This window comes from Podarcis filfolensis (assembly GCF_964270895.1).
Source record: "Podarcis filfolensis genome assembly, chromosome: 17".
In the NCBI taxonomy this organism is placed as follows: Eukaryota; Metazoa; Chordata; class Lepidosauria; order Squamata; family Lacertidae; genus Podarcis; species Podarcis filfolensis.
In genome coordinates, this window is record NC_139621.1 from 212,303 (window position 1) to 231,973 (window position 19,671).

Genomic DNA, 19,671 nt, shown 5'->3' on the forward strand with positions numbered 1-19,671 from the left:
TTGTTTTATGTTATTTTTAATGACCAAGTATTTAGAGTGGTACCTCGGGTTACATACGCGTCAGGTTACAGGCTCCGCTAACCCAGAAATAGTACCTCAGGTTAAGAACTTTGCTTCAGGTTGAGAACAGAAATCGTGCTCCGGGGGTGCGGCGGCAGCGGGAGGCCCCATTAGCTAAAGTGGTGCTTCAGGTTAAGAACAGTTTCAGGTTAAGAATGGACCTCTGGAACGAATTAAGTACTTAACCCGAGGTACCACTGTATACAGATTCTCAGAGTGGCCTCCAAGTAATTCAAATTGTGCACAAAAAATGTGTGTGTGTGTGTGTGTGTGTCTGCAGCGCTTTCAGTGATACAGAGAAAATGTCTTCTGGAGAAAACGTTGCAGTAATTTTGAGGATGAAATTTATCACCGACCTTCGCAGAAATTGCTCACGTGCTAGCCTCCATTCTCAGGATGGGGTTACCGTACTAAAATAATCTTATCCGTGTAACATAAAATGAATGTGCCTCATTTCCTCTGTCATGGGTCAGTGGGGATTTAGCTTCACTTAACAGCATAACACTTAACAACTCGATGACATAATATCAAGCCACACTTGGATTATTTACTTCTGTGTGCTTGTGTATGTGTCTCCCTTTTATCAATTAGGAACTATTCTCTCACCTTTCCTTTCATATGTATGCTACTGATTACTTCTGCCATTTTAATTTTAGAGAAAGTGTTTAATTTAAAATGGATCAGTACTATAGAATGGTGGTAGCAATACATTGAAGACAAGTAAATATTTTAGGGAGGGTGGTCCCAGAGCTCTGGCTGCATCCCAGAGCCCTAGTGCCACCATCGCAAAGAGGAAAAAATGGACAGACTTTGGTACTCTTTTGTCCCCCCCCCCCCCATGTCTTTCTCTCTATCTGATCTGGCTCCCTGCCTGTTACGTTACATGCGCGTGGGGTTCCTCTCTGTGTAAAGTCTTCAAGCTGGCCCTGCATGCGCCTGACAAATCTGCCCCATTGTCAAAATTTATCTTTCCCCCCACCTCCAGTCTCCGTTGTTGTGTGTCCTGGCTGAGGGGGAAAAACTGGAGACAGGTGGCCATCGGTCAGGGATGGTCTAATTGAGATTCCTGCATTGCCCCTAGATAACACTCAGGGATCCCTTCCAACCCTACAATTCTCTGGTGCAGGTTTGTGCAGAGTTTTAGGTACAAGTTGGACGCAAGGGGTGCAAAGGATAGCAGCCCATCTTATGCACCGTCGGCTTGGGAATAAGTCCCACTGATCATGATGAGACTCACAGGCGAGTAGATTGCTGCTGTGCAGTCCTGTTTTTTAAATAAATGTTTTCCTTTTCAGATAATACAGAGCATGGTGAAATCACAATAAATAAAACCTCCTCTTGAGTTGTTTCAAGCACTACTACACGTTCCACATAATATCTGTACTGCATTGTTTAGCGTGGCAGCACCTGCACTTTGGAATTCCCCGCCTATTGCAATAAAGCACATGCCTTTGCTAGACTCTTTTCGGGCAACTGCTAAAAGCATTCTTCTTTAGGCAAGCATACCTAGATGCTTAGGAAGTTGAAGTAATTTTAATCTTAATGTTTTGCATGTATTAAAGTAGGATTGTTAATTTTTCTTGATTTTACTGCTTTGGTGTTTTTTTGTTTTGGTAAACCACTTTGCAGGTTTTTAAAAAATAAATTTTATTAAATAAATAAACAATAAATATAAATAAAATAACACACATCCAAAACACAATCCAAGCTGTATATTTAAGGATCTGTCCACAATTGCCTACTTGTTATCAGAAGCCCAGAATCATAATAATAATAATAATAATAATAATAATAATAATAATAATAATAATAAATTATTTGTACCCCACCCATCTGACTGGGTCTCCCCAGCCACTCTGGGCGGCTTCCAACAAAGATTAAAAATACATTAAAGTGCCACACATTAAAAACTTCCCTAAACAGGGCTGCCTTCAGATGTCTTCTAAATGTCTGGTAGTTGTTTATCTCTTTGACATCTGATGGGAGGGTGTTCCACAGGGCGGGTGCCACTACCGAGAAGGCCCTCTGCCTGGTTCCCTGTAACTTCACTTCTTGCAGTGAGGGAACCGCCAGAAGGCTCTCGGCACTGGACCTGTGTCCAGGCAGAACAATGGGGGTAGAGACGCTCCTTCAGGTATACTGGACTGAGGGCTTTAGAGGGCAGCACCAACACTTTGAATTGTGCTTGGAAACATACTGGGAGCCAGTGTAGGTCTTTCAGGATCGGTGTTATATGATCTTGGCACCCGCTCCCAGTCACCAGTCTAGCTGCCGCATTTTGTTGTCCCCCCCCCCCCAAATTACTGATTTTCCAAAAAAATTAAACAAACAAACAAACATACCATATTTTTCGCTCTGTAGGACGCACGTTTTCCCCTCCAAAAATTAAGGGGAAATGTGTGTGTATCCTATGGAGCAAATGCAGGCTCCTTGGCTTCAGCAATAGCAACGTGAAGCCTCCGAAGTGCAGAGGGAGCGTTCCTTCCACACTCCGGAGGCTATGCATTGCTTTCGCTGAAGCCTGGAAAGCAAGAGGGGTTGGTGCACACCGACCCCTCTCGCTCTCCAGGCTTCAGGGATAGCCGCCTGAAGCCTTTGGAGCGCAGCGGGAGAGCAAGACTCTCCCGGCTTCAGCAGAGAGGGAGAGCTGCTCAGCGCCCCTTCAGCGAAGCGGGAGGAGAAATGGAAGGGGCTCCGTTTCTCCTGCTGCTTCACTGAAGGGGCGCTGAGCAGAGAGGGGGAGAATTTTTTTTTCTTGTTCTCCCCCTCTAAAACAAGGTGCGTCCTATGGTCGGGTGTGTCCTATAGAGCGAAAAATACGGTAAATCTCAACCGTATTTTAACCAATCTTAGTAACATTGTTAAGTGACTTCCTCGAATCCCCCTAGTTGAATTTTAGTGTATATCATTTTAACAGTTTTCCAAAACCAATTTTCTCATATAATTAACTTAATCACTTAACATCTTTCTTTTCTTTCTTTCTTTCTTTCTTTCTATTTTAGCTTTAAACATATTAATTCCTAACATTACATATTTAAATCCTAAGCCTATCTAATATTTGCAAGCTTTTCCAATTAAGTTATCTTAGCATATTTAACAAAATAGTATTTGAATTTCATCCATTCCTCCTAGTACTCCTCCTCCTTCTGGTCACGGACTCTTCCAGTCAGGTTTGCTAGCTCCGAAAAATCCATCATCTTCATCTGCCATTCCTCCACTGTTGGGACTTCTTAGCTAACAAAATTCTTGCTGCAGATGTAGCATACAAAAACAATTTAACATCTTTCTTGGGCTATTCCAGACCTGTTATTCCAAGAAGAAAGGTCTCTGGTTTTTTAATAAATGTATATTTCAACATTTTTTTCAGTTCATTATAAATCTTCTCTCAGAAGTCTTTCACCTTGGGGCAGGTCCACCACATATGATAAAAGGTACCCTCCTTTTCTTTACATTTCCAACATAAATTATCACTGTTGTGGTAAATTTTTGCTAATTTTACAGGGGTTAAGTACCATCTATACATCATTTTCATAATATTTTCCTTTAACACTGTACATGCAGTGAACCTGACCCCTTTCTTCCACAGTCTTTCCCAGTCTTCAAACATTATGTTGTGTCCCACATCTCTTGCCCAGTCTATCATCACAGATTTAACTTGTTCATCCTTTGTATGCCATTCCAACAATAAATTACACATTTTGGACAAATTTTTAACTTTAGAGTCCAACAATTCCTGTTTCCAATTTAGTTTTTTCTGAAGCAAAACCATTTTAAACCATTATACAATTCATTGATCTGGTGATAATGTAACCAATTTATCTTATCTTTAATTTGATCAAATTGTTTTAATTTATAACCCTCTTTGTCTTCCAATAGCAGGTCTTAATATCTCAACCATTTGGTTTCCATATTTAACTTTTTCTGGGCCTTTGCCTCCATTGGTGAGAGCCATCTGGATGTCTTCCTTTCTAAGAGATCTTTATATTTTATCCAAACATTATATAGAGTTTCCTAATTACATGGTTTTTAAAAGCATTATGGGCCTTTACTTTATATACCATAAATATGCATGCCATCCAAACACATTATCAAATCCCTCCAAGTCTAAGACATCAGTTTCTTCTAGTTGTATCCATTCCTTAATCCAGCAAAGCGCTGCTGCTTCAAAATAGATCTTCAAATCTGGCAGGGAAAATCCCCCTCTTTCTTTGGAATCTGTTAGTAATTTATATTTAATTCTGGGGTTTTTCCCCTGCCAGATAAATCTAGGTAAAGCTTTCTGCCATTCTTTAAAACATTTCACACTGTCAATAATTGGGAGGGCTTGGGGGGGAAAAAACATATTTGGCAATACATTCATCTTGACCACCGAAATCCGGCCCATTAATGACAATTTTAAATTCGACCATATCTCCAGATCAATTTCATTCCATAATTTCTCATAGTTGTCTTTATATAAGTTCAAATTTCCCCCCGACAAGTTAACTCCCAGATATTTAACTTTTTTCACAAAGACTAGGCCCGTCTTTTCTTGTAATGATTTTCTTTCCTCATTATCCAGATTTTTCTCTAGTACTTTGGTTTTGCTCTTATTTAACTTAAATCTTGCTACCTGTCCGAACTCCTGTATCATCTCCAGTGCTTTTACTGCACTGGAGTCTTGGTCCTATAATGATTTAGTATTCTAAATCATCAGCGAAGGCTTTTAATTTATACTGTTTGGATCCTACTACAATATTTTTAATTTGTTCATATTTTCTTATCATACTTAACAAGACCTCAAGGACCGAAATAAACAGCAGAGGGGAAAGTGGGCACCCTTGCCTGGTTCCCTTCTCAATTCTAATTTCTTCCGATTCCACATTTTTTACTATAAGTTTAGCTTTTTGTTCATGTTACCATTTAAAAACTCTTGACCAACCCCCATACTTTCTAAATTATGTGACATAAAACTCCAAGATACATTGTCAAAGGCTTTCTCTGCATCAATAAACATTAACATTGCTTTACAGTTCTTTCTTGCTTCCAACTTTTCTAAAATATCTACAATATTCCTAATATTATCTTTCACGTGTCTTCCGGGTAGGAAACCTGCCTGGTCCTTATGGATATATTCAGACATAACCTTCTTTAGCCTGTTGGCCAATATATTTGCAAAAATTTTATAATCCACATTAAGTAGGGAGATTGGTCTGTAATTTTTGACATTGGATCTATCTTGATCATGTTTTGGGATCAGAGTAATATAAGCTTCCTTCCAGGTTTCAGATGCTCTTCCCCCTCCTATTGCAAACTTCTAACAATGGTTGAATAAGCCAGTCTTTCAGTATCTTATAGTATTTTGCTGATAAACCATCTGGTCCTGGGGTCTTGCCAAGTTGCATTGAGTTTATTGCGTATTCCACTTCCTGTCTTGTAATTAGTCCATTTAGTAGGATCTTTTTACCCTCAGGAATCTTCTGCAAACCATTAGATTTGATAAATTGCTCAATTTTAGCATGATCTTCTTTCTCCTTTTTATACAGTTGTTTATAATACTTATGAAAACATCTTCTTATGCCACAGGGTTCTCCACAGACTTTCCTTCTGTCACAATAATTGTGATAGTACTTTGTTTTTGCCTCTTTTTTTTAATTGCCAAGGTAAAAGTTTCCCAAATTTATTTGCAGATTCAAAGTTCCTTTGTCTCATCCTCCTTAGTTTCCATTCTATTTCTTGATTAATAATTTGTGAGTATTGAGTCTGTAAGGCTTTGATTTCCTTTTGTGTCTGCAAATTCTTTGGATTGCCTCTAAGGATCTTTTAGTTGTTCCAGAATTTTAACAGGGAGATGAATTTTAACAGGGAGAAATGTAAAGTATTGCACTTGGGCAAAAAAAATGAGAGGCACAAATACAAGATGGGTGACACCTGGCTTGAGAGCAGTACATGTGAAAAGGATCTAGGAGTCTTGGTTGACCACAAACTTGACATGACCACACACAACAGTGTGACGCGGCAGCTAAAAAAGCCAATGCAATTCTGGGCTGCATCAATAGGAGTATAGCATCTAGATCAAGGGAAGTAATAGTGCCACTGTATTCTGCTCTGGTCAGACCTCACCTGGAGTACTGTGTCCAGTTCTGGGCACCACAGTTCAAGAAGGACACTGACAAACTGGAACGTGTCCAGAGGAGGGCAACCAAAATGGTCAAAGGCCTGGAAACGATGCCTTATGAGGAACGGCTAAGGGAGCTGGGCATGTTTAGCCTGGAGAAGAGGAGGTTAAGGGGTGACATGATAGCCATGTTCAAATATATAAAAGGATGTCACATAGAGGAGGGAGAAAGGTTGTTTTCTGCTGCTCCAGAGAAGCGGACACGGAGCAATGGATCCAAACTACAAGAAAGAAGATTCCACCTAAACATTAGGAAGAACTTCCTGACAGTAAGAGCTGTTCGACAGTGGAATTTGCTGCCAAGGAGTGTGGTGGAGTCTCCTTCTTTGGAGGTCTTTAAGCAGAGGCTTGACAACCATATGTCAGGAGTGCTCTGATGGTGTTTCCTGCTTGGCAGGGGGTTGGACTCGATGGCCCTTGTGGTCTCTTCCAACTCTATGATTCTATGATTCTATGATTCTCGTTCTGTATCTTTCTCCTAATTGAATTTTGTTGAATGAGAAATCCTCTCATTACTGCTTTGCTGGCGTCCCAAATAACCCTTGCTTCCATTCGCTGGTTCATATTAATTTCAAAATAGTCCTTTAGGGCTTTTTGGGCTTTATTTACAATTTAGGTACTCCTCAACAAATAATCATTCATTCTCCATCTGAAAGAACCCTGTAAGGACATTTTCAATTCCATAAAAACTGCATTATGATCTGAGCAAGTTTTAGGGCAAATTTCTGTTTTTGATACTTTAGGAACCAGGTCTCTGGATATCCATAAATAATCGATTCTCGAAAATGACAAATTTGCATCTGAATAGAATGTGAAGTCTTTTTCAGTTGGATTTCTAACTCTCCATATGTCTGACAGGTCGAATTTGTCAGTTATTTCAAAGAAAGTTTTAGGTAGTCTGCCAGCATTTAATATTTTCTGCCTCTGAGTTCTGTCCATTAAGGTAGATGCCACTCCATTCAAATCTCCCATTAAATTTAATTTGTTCCAAAAGACTTGTTTCCAAGTTTTTTAAGAATTCTGATTTGCCATCATTTGCTGCATAGATTCCCAGTAACAAATATTTTTCGCCTTGCGCTGTAATTTCCACTGGAATGTATCTTCCCTCCTCCTCTTTAAAGATCAATTTTGGGTTCTGTCAGGGAACTGCCATCGGAGCCAGAGGGAGAGGGAGGGCTCCAGAGGGATTCCGGAGTGCGTCCCGGGAAGGAGAGAAGCAGCACAACTTCTGGGGAAGGAAATCAGTGTAGCACCAGTGGAGAAGGGGGGCAGATGGGGGAATCAGCGAGGTGGCTCCATGACTCCTCGCCGGGGACCAGCAGGGAGAGCACGGGTCCTCCGCTGCCCACACCCTCCCTGCGCAGACGGCTTCCACGCAGGGAGAGTAGGCGGAGACTAGGCGTCAAAGAGCTTCTTTGCTGGAAGAAGTTCAAGAAACGCCCACTGACGGATTCTGCCAGCGATTGAGACAGCCACGGGCGAGTGGCTGTCCAGACAGAAAGGGTTCATTCAGGCAACCCAGCCAGGTGTGGTGCCGATTTACGCACGAGCAACCCCTAGAACCATTACAGCAATCCGTCAGTCACTGACGTTGCTTGTGCGCAGCCCCGGAGAGGCAGCACGATGAGCCAAACAGGGACAGCCGGAGAGACGGAGCAACCAGCTGCGGTGCGGAGTCTGGTCGAGAGGAACCGAGACTTGGAGACGCATGTAGCTATCCTGACGGCACGGCTGGACGAAAGACGGGCTCAGGATGCACAGGTCAGAACCACCCCCATCACAAGGAAGGTACCGGGGCTGGTACACAAGTTGGTGGAAAGCCCCAAGACTACAATGCTTTCCGAACGGAAGTGCAGTACGCTTTGGAGCTGCAGAAAGATGACTTTGCTGATGACGGGGAGAGGGTGGCTTACATTGTGGGGCATCTGCAGGATGGGGCGCGCGAATGGATCAGGCCCCTAATGGCGACACAAAATGATGCCTTGAAGGACCTTAAGAAATTCTTTCCGGGAATGGACGCGATGTTCTCCAGCGAGGAGGAGCAAAGCGTGACACGGCGGGAACTGATGGGGCGCAAGCAGGGGGGCCAGTCCGTCAGAAACTACTGATCGCGTTTCGCGATGTTAGTCCACCGGCTCGGGTGGGATCTGGACTCTGAACCGATACAAATGTTGTTTGAGGCTGGTCTGTCCCCCAGAGTGAAAGACGAGTTGTCCCGAGCGCCCCGGCCACGGTCGATGGATGAGCTCACAAAGGCTGTGCTCGCGATAGGCGTACGCCAAGAAGCGCGGGCTCAGGAGAAGCGGGAAATGAGAGGGGAACGTTTCCATGACTACTGCATTCCTGAGATACCGAGGGAGTCTTCCCAGGCGGCGGAGCCAATGGAAATTGATGGCGCGCGAGAGGTTTCAAACTCCGGTGAAGGTTGTAAAAGGGAGGGAAAGGAGTGGAAATCTACCAAGAAGTGTTTCCTCTGTCAACGACCAGGACATTTTGCTAAGGTCTGCCCTCAACGAAAAGCCTGGCAAGGGATGTTGGGGGCTGCAGGCCACGACGAGAAGGGGGAGGAAGGGCAGGCGCAGGGAAACGACAACGCCTGGCTGCCAACCAGCAGGGGCAGCAGCCAGGCCAGCAACCAATAGAAGTGCCCCAGCCTGACCACCCCAAGGCAGCTATAGCCATAGAAGTGGTGCTAGAACTCCCAGATGGGCGCCCCGTCAAAGTTAAGGGACTGCTGGATTCGGGCAGCTCGTGTAATTTCTTCGGCAGAGACTTCGCTCTGGAGCACCAACTCCACCTGTTGCCTCTAGATTTTCCCTTGCAGGTGACAACCATCGATGGCAGGGAACTTCTGGGGGGGGGGAAGTGACACACCAGACCCCGCCAATGTGAATGAGGGTTTCCAGGCACACGGAGACCATTGCCTTTCACGTGGCCACACTGGCAGGACCCCCAATAATACTGGGAATGAGCTGGCTGGCACTGCATGATCCAGTAGTGTCATGGCATCAGCGGTCAGTCACCTTTGGGTCAGCTTACTGCTTAGGACACTGTCTGGGAGGGGAGAACCCAAGAATGACGGTGGCCAGGGTGGCTGGGCTGGCCGTGGAACAAAAAGGGGAGGTGCCACCACAATATGCTGACCTGAAGGAGGTCTTCAGCGAGAGGGAGGCAGATAGACTACCCCCCACAGGCCCTTTGACTGCCAAATCAACCTACTCCCAGGGGCTCAGTTGCCGGTGGGTAAGCTGTATGCCATGTCCGACCGGGAGATGCAGGAGTTGCAGCAGTTTATTGACAAGAACCTGAAGGGAATCATAAGGGAATCAAAGGCGGTGGGGGCCAGTCCGGTGTTCTTTGTGGACAAAAAAGAGACTAATCAGCCCAGATTGGTCGTGGATTATAGGGCCTTGAACCTGGTGTCAGAACCCGTGACCTTCCCAATGCCAAGGATTGATGACATTTTAACACGGGTGAGGCAGGGGAAGATTTTTACCAAGCTGGACCTCAGGGGGGCATACAATTCGATTAGGATAAGGGAGGGGGACAAATGGAAAACTACCATGTTCACCCCCCTGGGGGCTTTCGAGTACTTAGTCATGCCATTTGGATTACAATCGGGGTCCGCCTGCTTTCAAGCATTCATGCACCACGTGTTGGGGCCCCTGCTGTAGCCTTTTTGGATGACATCTTAATCTATTCAGACAATGAGAAGCAACACGTCAGAGACGTCAGGGAAGTGCTACAGAGACTGCAGAAGCATCAGTTGTGGGTCAAGCTGGAAAAATGCCAATTTCACGCCAGGGAGGTCGAGTTTCTGGGGTACAAGTTGTCAGACAAGGGCCTAGCTATGGACCCAGGCAAGGTGAAGGCAGTGCTGGAATGGAAAGCCCCCAAAACCCGGAAGGATGTGCAGAGGTTCTTAGGGTTCAGCAACTTCTACAGGAAGTTCATAAAGAACTTCGCTCACTTGACAGCGCCCATAACAGATTGTCTCAGTAGCAAAAAGAAGTTTGCGTGGACAGAAAGTGCCCAGCAATCCTTTGAAAGGCTGAAGAAGGCGTTCGCTTCGGAAGAGCAGCTCCTGCACGTTGATCTGGAGAAGCCCATGAGACTGGAGACAGACGCGTCCGACCGAGCCGTTGGAGCGGTCCTTTTGCAGCCCGGGGCCAAGCAGGACTGGAGGCCGTGTGCCTTTTTCTCAAGGAAGCTGAGCAAGTCAGAGCAAAACTACACAGTGTATGACTGAGAACTGCTTGCGATCTATGCGGCGTTTCTGCAATAGAGACATCTGTTGATAGGGGACAAGAACTTGGAATACTGGCGGACCGCACAAGTGCTCAACCAGAGACAGATTCGATGGGCCCAGGAGTTCGGCAAGTTTTCCTTCGAGATCAGATACGTGCCGGGAGAGGAAAACGTAAGAGCAGATGCTCTCTCCCTGAAACCGGAGTACATGGAAGGAGAGGCACCACCAGAGATCCGACACGTGTTTCCTGAGGACCGGTGGGTGTGGGGGGGAACGTTGGTTAGGAAACGAGAACTGGCAGAGCTTACTAGAGACGACACGTTCGCTCAAGCAAAAATCAGGGAACTCCGGGACGGAAGGGAAGACCATGGAGGGTTTGAGGAAAAGGAAGGGCTACTGTACTATAAGGAGGCACTGTATGTACTGGGGGAGACCTTGAGGGGGAAGGTACTTAAACAACTCCATGACAACCCAACAGCTGGGCACTTTGGACAGCACAAGACCATGCTGCTTGTCACCAGGCAGTTCTGGTGGCCAAAGGTGAGGGAAGACGTACGGGAATATGTACGGGGGTGCGACCGATGTCAGAGGGCAAAGGGAGAGAGGGCTGCCCCCGCAGGGTTACTGGAACCCTTACCTACACCGGGAAGGCCCTGGGAGGTGGTGTCCATTGATTTTATGACAGATTTGCCCAAGTCAAGGGGGAAGACAGCAGTCATGGTAGTAGTCGATCTACTGACAAAAATGTGCCATTTCATAGCTTGCTCACACGCGGTGACGGCAGAGGAGACAGCCAGGTTGTTTGTGGATCACATTTTCAGACTGCATGGGGCTCCCTCGAGGGTAATCTCGGATCGCGGGAAACAATTTACTTCCAGGTTCTGGAGGAAGCTCATGAGCTTGCTACAGGTCGAGGTGGGCTTCTCGACGGCGAGGCACCCAGAAACCAACGGACAAGCAGAAAGAGCGAACAGTATACTCCAGCAATACCTACGCTGCTACGTCAGCGAGAGACAGAACGATTGGGTAGAGAAACTAGCTTTGGCTGAATTTGCGTACAATAACGCTGAACCTGTGTCCACGGGAATGAGCCCGTTCATGGCCAATTATGGGTGTCACCCCAGGGCCTTCCCGGGGAGGGGGGAGGAAGGATGGAGTGTACCCGCGGCTGAGCAGTTTATAGAAGAAATGGAGGCCTTGCACCAGTAACTCAAGATGAACTTGGAGCTGGCCAAGGAAGTTTACAAGTGGCAGGCGGACAAGCACCGTCGGGAGGGGGAGGCCATACGGGTGGGAGACCGGGTGTGGTTGTCAACCCAAGGGTTACCCCTAAAGGGAGGGTGCAAGAAGTTGCAGCCGAGGCGGCTGGGGCCTTTTGAGGTAACCCAGCAGGTGAACCCAGTGGCATTCAAACTCAAGTTGCCGGACAGCATGAAGATACATCCGGTGTTCCATAGGTCCCTACTTTCACCGTACAGGGAGGGGCAGGAATTTCCGGGGCGGGAGGGAGGAGTCACCACCCACCCGTGGGTAGAGGAGAGGGAACACTGCAACCAAGCCACGGAAATACTCAATTCAAGGTGGCGAGGTCGCCAGGTGGAGTACTTGGTAGCTTGGGAGGGAGAACCCAGGTCAGAAAACACGTGGGTCCCCGCTGAATCAATCAATGACGGCTATCTGGTGGAAGAATTCCACAGTTCGTTCCCGGATAAGCCAAAACCACTAACGAGATTCTGGGAGGAAGAATTTGGAACCACAGACGACGAAGGGGACTTTGTGGGTTTTCCTGCCTCCGAAGAGGAGGGAGGGGAGGTGTCAGAGGGAGAAGAATCAGACTGGGAGGTCCACCCTGCGGGGAGAGATCTGAGCGGGTGGGAGGCTGGTTTTGAATCCTCAGAGGATGGTGACAGCTCCTTCAGGGGATTCCCCGCATCGTCGGCCGAGGAAAGAGACGAGGTTGTATCGGAAAATCGCGCCGGGGTGGAGGGGGTCCTGGGGAGGCAGTGGATGTCAGGGAACTGCCATCGGAGCCAGAGGGCTCCAGAGGGATTCCGGAGAGCGTCCCGGGAGGGAGAGAAGCAGCACATCTTCTGGGGAAGGAAATCAGCGTAGCACCAGTGGAGAGGGGGGGCAGATGGGGGAATCGGCGAGGTGGCTCCATGACTCCTCGCCGGGGACCAGCGGGGAGAGCATGGGTCCTCCGCTGCCCACACCCTCCCTGCGCAGAAGGCTTCCGCGCAGGGAGAGTAGGCGGAGACTAGGCGTCAAAGAGCTTCTTTGCTGGAAAAAGTTCAAGAAACGCCCACTGATGGATTCTGCCAGAGATTGAGACAGCCATGGGCGAGTGGCTGTCCAGACAGAAAGGGTTCATTCAGGCAACCCAGCCAGGTGTGGCGCCGATTTACGCATGAGCAACCCCTAGAACCATTACAGGTTCCATTTTTCTTTGATATAGAAAACCACTCCTCTTTTTTTCACTTTATCTGAAGAAATAAATTCTTGATAGAGTTTCTTATTTGATAAATTTTTTCTATGTAGCCTTGTAATGTGTGTTTCCTGTAAACAAATTACATCCAAATTCTGCTTTCCCAAAACATAGTAAACCTGTCTCCTTTTCTGAGGAGATTAAACCATTAACATTCCAAGAATAAATTCTCAAAGCCATGATGTTAGATTAAGGGGTCACCGCTCCTACCCCTGGCAGCTGCAGGCTTTCCAGTCCAAGTTCCACCGAGTACTTTTGCAGAAATCTGTCCTTCTCTCCAACAGTCTTAATTCTTTGCTTTCTTCCTCCAAATTTGAAGGAAAGACCCTCTGGGAATTCCCACCTGAAGAAGATATTTTTCCTCCTCAAGATGTTTGCCAATTCTGTGAAACTGGATCTCAGGTTCAAGAAGTGTCTAGGAATCTCTTTGAAAAGGACAATGGGTTTATCCTGAATTTTTAAAACTTTTTTGCAGTCCCAAAATGATATCGCTTTGTTCCTTGGTCTTGAAGACCACTATGCAGTCATAAGTTATTTTTGAATCCTTTTTGGGGCCAAACCTATAGGCTTTTTCTATCCACAGTTCAACTTCTTCCTTTTTCAAGTCCCACCACGCCACAAAATGGTCTGTCAAACACTCCTTGAGTGGCTCTTCTTCCAATTGAGGGACCCCTCTCAATCTTAGATGAGATTCCCATTCCCTCATCTGAAGAAATGCAATAGAATTTGAATTTTCATATTGTATTCATTCCAAATCTGAAACTCTAACTGTCTCAAGCTGTGCCAACCTTGTCTCATGTGTTGTAATCTCATTCTTCGCCTCTTTCAGTTCAACACTTAAATCTTCAAACTTTTTATTCAATTTTTCTATACTCTCTGTATTACGATTTGTATTGTCTCTGATTTTCATTACTGATTCCTCAAAGGCTGCACTTTTAGAGCCATGTCTTCCAGTTCCCTTATCTGGTTAGTCAGCACTCAAGAATTTCAAGTTCATTCCCACAGTTTAGTGGAGTGAGAGAGAAAAACAGATTCCCACCACCAGTCCCACAGGTGCCAGCCCAGGCAGCCCGCAGCCCCCCTGTTCCTTGTTGTTAAAAGCCAGGCTGTAAAAGAAATTTTCCAAGTCACTTTTGGAATTTAACAGATAATCCTGGAGGTAACAGATACTTTTAGCTACTTTAAACTGTGTCCAGACAGCAGCAGGATACAAAATAACAGAGTCAATGGAATCGAAAATCAAATGTTTCACCTTCCATTGTGATGTCACAATGGAGTCTAGCCTTTCCATCCCGGGGGTCCGCAGCAGAATGAAGGAGCTTCTTTACTTTAATCACAGTCTCTCAGGGTTTTTAAAACTTAAAGTAATTCCCCCCCTCCCCCTGCAGAAGGGGGGCATTAGATTTGACTTGCAAACTTTCAAACAGTCTTTTTACTATTGAGGCTTCAGTCCTCTTTTACCGACTCTACTTTAGTTCAACGAAAGGGATCGACCTCCGTTTTTAAATCCCCCTTTTCCTGCTAATCTTGATCAAATTTAAACTTTATCCTTTACTTACAGTTCCAAATTTTAAGTCCTTTTTTTTGAAGGAATTGGCCGCTCACGAACCCCAGACTCGGAGCTTCGCGCTGTGAAGGAAGCAGTCGTTTCCGCTGTGCCGCGTCTCCGACCCCACTCGCTCTTGGGGCTCCTACGAGCTTACCGGGGAGTGGGGGAGTCGCCAGAAGGCATCCACCGGATCACCAGGTCCTCAGAATGCCCGATCTGAGGTTTTCCCCAGGGGAACGCGTCGCTCTTGCGGTCTCTCCTTGCTTCACTGCGCTGGGGCTCTTTCAGCCAAAAGAGCTCCCGTCTGCCATTACCGGGCAACCAACCGGAAGTCTAGCTGCCACATTTTGGATTAATTGCAGTTTCTGGGTAACCTTTAAAGGTAGGTAGCCTCACGTAGAGCACATTGCAGTAGTCCAAGCGGGACATAACTAGCGCTTGCAACACTCTGGTGAGACAGTCCGTGGGCAGGTAGGGTCTCCGCCTGTGTACCAGATGGAGCTGGTAAACAGCTGCCCTGGACACAGTATTGACCTGTGTCTCCATGGACAGCTGTGAGTCCAAAATGACTCCCAGGCTGCACACCTGGTCCTTCAGAGGCACAGTTACCCCATTCAGGACCAGGGAGTCGTCCATACCAGCCCGCCCCCTGTACCCCAAAAACAGTACTTCTGTTTTGTCAGGATTCAACCTCAATCCACCATCCATCCTCCAACCGCCTCTAGACACTCACACAGGACCTTCACCGCCTTCACTGGTTCTGATTTGAAAGAGAGGTAGAGCTGGGTATCATCCGCATATTGATGGACACCCAGCCCAAACCCCCTGATGGTCTCTCCCAGCGGCATCATGTAGATGTTAAAAAGTATGGGGGAGAGGACAGAACCCTGAGGCACCCCACAAGTGAGGGCCCCGGGGTCTGAACACATCCCCCCCCCATTTTCTGGACACTGCCTGGAGGAAAGAGTGGAACCACTGTAATAACAGTGCCCTCCAGATGGTCCAGAAGGATGTTATGATCGATTGTAACAAAAGCCACTGAGAGATCCAGCAGAACTAGAAAACAGCTTTCACCTTTGTCCATAGCCCACCAGAGATCATCAACCAGCACGACCAAGGCAGTTTCAGTCCCATGGTGAAGCCTGAATCCCGATTGGAAGGGATCCAAATGGTCTGCATTCTCCAGGCGTACCTGGAGTTGTTCAGCATCCACCCTCTCAATCACCTTCCCAAGAATGGAATATTTGAGACTGGGCGATAGTTGGCCATACTGGCTGGGTCTAAAGATGTTTTTTTAAGAAGTGGTTTAATGACCGCCTCTTTTAGCGGGTCTGGGAAAGCTCCCTCACAGAGGGAAGCATTCACCACCCTGCAGAGCCCATCGCCCAGCCCTTCCCGGCTTGCTTTTATTAGCCAGGATGGGCAAGGATCAAGGAGACAGGTGGTTGGTTTCACGCGTCCAAGCAGCCTGTCCACATCCTCGGGGGTAACGGATTGAAATTGATTCCATGCAACTTGACCAGACAGGGCTCTAGCACTCTCCCGCCCCAGCCCTGCTCCCACGGTGGTATCTAGCTCCTTCCGAATATGAGTGATTTTATCTGCAAAAAACTTTGCAAAATTGTTGCAGGAGATCTTGGGGTCTTTACAAGGCCCCGGTGGTAAAGGTGGTTCTGTTAAATTGTGGACCACCTGAAAGAGTCTCCTGAAAGAGTTTTCTGCAGATGCAACAGAGGCAGTGAAGAAAGTCTTCTTCGCCGTGGCTATCGCCGCTTGGTATGCTCGACGTTGAGCTCTAACCCGTGTCTGGTCCGGTTCAGAATGAGTTCTCTGCCACCGGCGCTCTAGTCGTCTCAGCAATTGTTTCCTTGCCCTCATCTCTGGGGGAAACCAAAGGGCTGTCCGGGCTCCATGCAATCGGAGAGGCTGCTTGGGAGACAGTCGATAGCCCTAGTTAACTCCACATTCCAGCAGGCCACCAGGGAATCAGATGAAAATTAATCCCCAACCAGATATCCATCCCACCCACCCCAACAGAGCAAAAGGGGGGGGGAGAAGAAACAACTTAAAGTGCCACCGACTGCTTAAGGACATTTTAAAACACATTAGACACTTGGAACAGGAAAGCAATAGCAGAACAACTCTGCACTTTTGTAACTGGGAGTGTGAGGGCCTGGGCCCCACCCCCTGGGCCAGTTGGAAAAGGCCTTGGAAGGGAGCAACATTCCTTTGTAAGAAAATATGAAATAAAGTCAAACCATTTTTACAGGCAAAATTAAAATAAATCAATGTGGGGTGGGGGTGACAAGAAATTTTCTGCACCAGGTACCACCTGACCTTCCTACGCCACTGCCCTCAAATAGAGAACATCTTCAAGTAAGAGAATTGTCCTCTAGAATAGGGGTAGGCAACCTAAGCCCGCGGACAGTCCAGCAATCAGTGTGTTTTTACATGAGTAGAATGTGTGCTTTTATTTAAAATGCATCTCTAGGGTATTTGTGGGGCATAGGAATTCGTTCATCCCCCCCCCCCAAAAAAATAGTCTGGCCCACCACATGGTCTGAGGGATGGTGGACCAGCCCACGGCTGAAAAAGGTTGTTGACCACCCTTGTTGACATGCAGGATGGTTTCTTACTGCATATTAATCTGTTTGTCATTCTTATGATATTTGTTCATACCTTGCAAGTGTCCCAGGACATCCCGTTTTTTTGCACGAGCATGGCGGCCATTTTGAGTGCTGCAATATCATCCTGAAAAAAGCACTTTTTCGGGGCCACAATCTCTTGCAGCACCATGACACACATGTTTTTGCATGCCAGGAGAGCACAGCACTGGAAAAAATGAGTCTTTTGGGTTCTGTGATCTTGTGCAGGTGATGTAACTCACGTGGGAGCACGGCCAGGAAGAAACACATCCTGGTTTGGGTGCTCAACATGTTGGAGGTTATGTTCATTGTTATTACGAAGCATCATGCCTTATCATGTCAACCAGGAGGAAACAAACTGGGAGGATATAAGCCTACCAAGAGCTTTCTCTGAATCACTGAATGTCTATGACCCCCTATCACCAGAGATACAATTCTTGTGCCTTTGAGGCCTCAGTTGGGATCTATATCTGGGCTCAGGTTTGTTCTTGGTTAACTTGTCTTCATCATTCTCCTCTACAGATCTCCTCGATGATGATATTGCAGATGATGTAAGGTGCCTTAAGAAGGTTATCACCGAGAAAGGGCTGGAGTATTGGTGAGTGACATCAGCTTTCCTGCTTTATCAGAATGAGCAGCTGGGGAAAATGATGTAATCAAGTCAAAGCAGAAAACAAAAAACTGTTTTTAAAGGCCCTTTATTAAGGGATGAAAGTAAGAGACACAAATCATTCTTTTTGTAGTAAGTAAATATAGTTTTAAGAGATATATGCAAGATCTTTCATGATAAAGTAAATCTGCAATCTTTTCACTTCAAAATCCTCATATGCTTAAGGAAGGTACACCAACACATAGAAGTTCCTTTGGGTCATTCTGTTATGAAAAGGGTTGCCGAAATATGATACACGATGAATATTAAGGGCATTTCCATATAGGGTAGTTTGTTTTGGAATAGGTGCTGCTCATGCAATATGAGGGTGTTTATTGCCCGGCCTCATGTCCAAAATACACAGGCAAAGGCTCCTCCATGTAAGTGAGGAAAAGTCAGCTGAAGTCAGGGTGTTCCTCCAGCCCAGGTTTCCTTTCCCCCTGTGTTTCCTCCCTCCTCGGTGTCAGATCCTGCCAACCCAAGCCTGATACCACTGTGAGGCTTGTGACAATTATTTTGCTAAGTATAAAATAAATATGGATACTCATTTCTTTGCTATTAAATCTCTTGCACCTGCCTTCTTTCCTATTACCTTTGCAGAGTTTTAGTTCTGAGTGCAAAATATAAATTTCCCTCAGTGAGTTTCGGCATACTATCCAGTCAGTAGGTTCAAGCTTTGGGGAGATAATAATAATTTGAGGTTATTATTCTGCTAAATTCACCTTTCACATCACCAGGCACTCACAAATCACCCCAATGTGTTTTGTTCTGCTAGGACAAGCCTGGACCTGCCCTGATTTATGGTTTTACATCAGGGCTGGCCCACAGAAGATAAGAGGACTGTCAATGGCTACTAGTCATGACAACTACAGTATCAGAGGCAGCATGCCTGCACATGGGGAGCATGTCCCAATTTATTGTTCTACCTCTAGTTTTGTGCTGCAGCACTGAAAAGTTCACAGCCCAGTTTTTACTGCGACATCAATATTATTTTCTTGTTTGTAATGTTCCCGTGTGTACATTGGCCACATCCTGCTCATAAAGAATGCTGATGTGCAACCCCTCCCCTCTTTTTCTGTGCCTTTAGGACACATTATCAAGTAAACTGCAGCAGAGGAGCCCTCAGCATTCTGCATCTCTCATGCTCTTATTTTTTGGAATATCAGTCCTGGTTCAAAAACTTAGTATTGTACGGGAAGAAAAAGGAAGTCCACATACATTTTAATTAAAAAACTAACTGGGAATTCTTTCATTGTGTTTTAAGTCTCTTCCAAAAAGAAATAAAAGCCAATCAATGATAAAAGTGCTTGATGACTTCTTTCGTCTTTGTAAACTTTGGCTTTTATGCTAAGGATGTCTAGCACAGCTTGACCTCACATCTTCGCTATTCTTCTAAAGATGGAAGCCTCTGTGGTTTCCAGTGCTTTGTGAATAAGATCGAGGCCATTATTAATCAAAATAAAATCCATCCAGCTACTTGTATTTTTCCCTCACAATTGGCAGCTGCAGCATGCTAGGTGGGATAATTTTGCCTCCATGCCTAAGAAAGGATGAAACAGGTACACAAAGATATCCAGCTGTTTTACATTCAATAGTTCATCCAATCAGGGTTGTGTATGCTGGTGCCTGTTTAAGGGGGTCTTGCTTCATTCATGCAGTTCTCAGTCATGACTGGACACCAAAGAGCAGGGCTGTGGTGGTCTGGGGTTGCAGGGGGTCAAAGACTCATTTCTATTGCAGCAGCAGGGATCTAGCAAGGTCCTTGTCTTCAGCATGAGAGGAAAGCTTTCTAGCCACAGAGAAATAAGTCTTCTCACTCTCTGTGCTGGTTGGAGCCAATCACAGTGAAAGGAAGTGACTCAGTCGCCGAGGATTGG

General features: G+C 46.1%; 1 protein-coding gene across 2 annotated transcripts in view; it reads left to right on the top strand.

Moving 5' to 3' along the window:
- Nucleotides 1–19,100, top strand: part of LOC310752276 (lysozyme C-like) — a 45,875-nt gene extending 26,775 nt beyond the window's left edge. For both annotated transcript variants that reach the window (XM_083592337.1, XM_083592336.1), the window contains 2 exons: nt 17,668–17,743; nt 18,882–19,100. In XM_083592337.1, the coding sequence (XP_083448463.1) occupies nt 17,668–17,743; nt 18,882–19,023 (218 nt within the window). In that variant the 3' untranslated portion in view covers nt 19,024–19,100. The remainder of the gene's footprint in view (nt 1–17,667; nt 17,744–18,881) is intronic.
- Nucleotides 19,101–19,671: the final 571 nt, after the last annotated feature.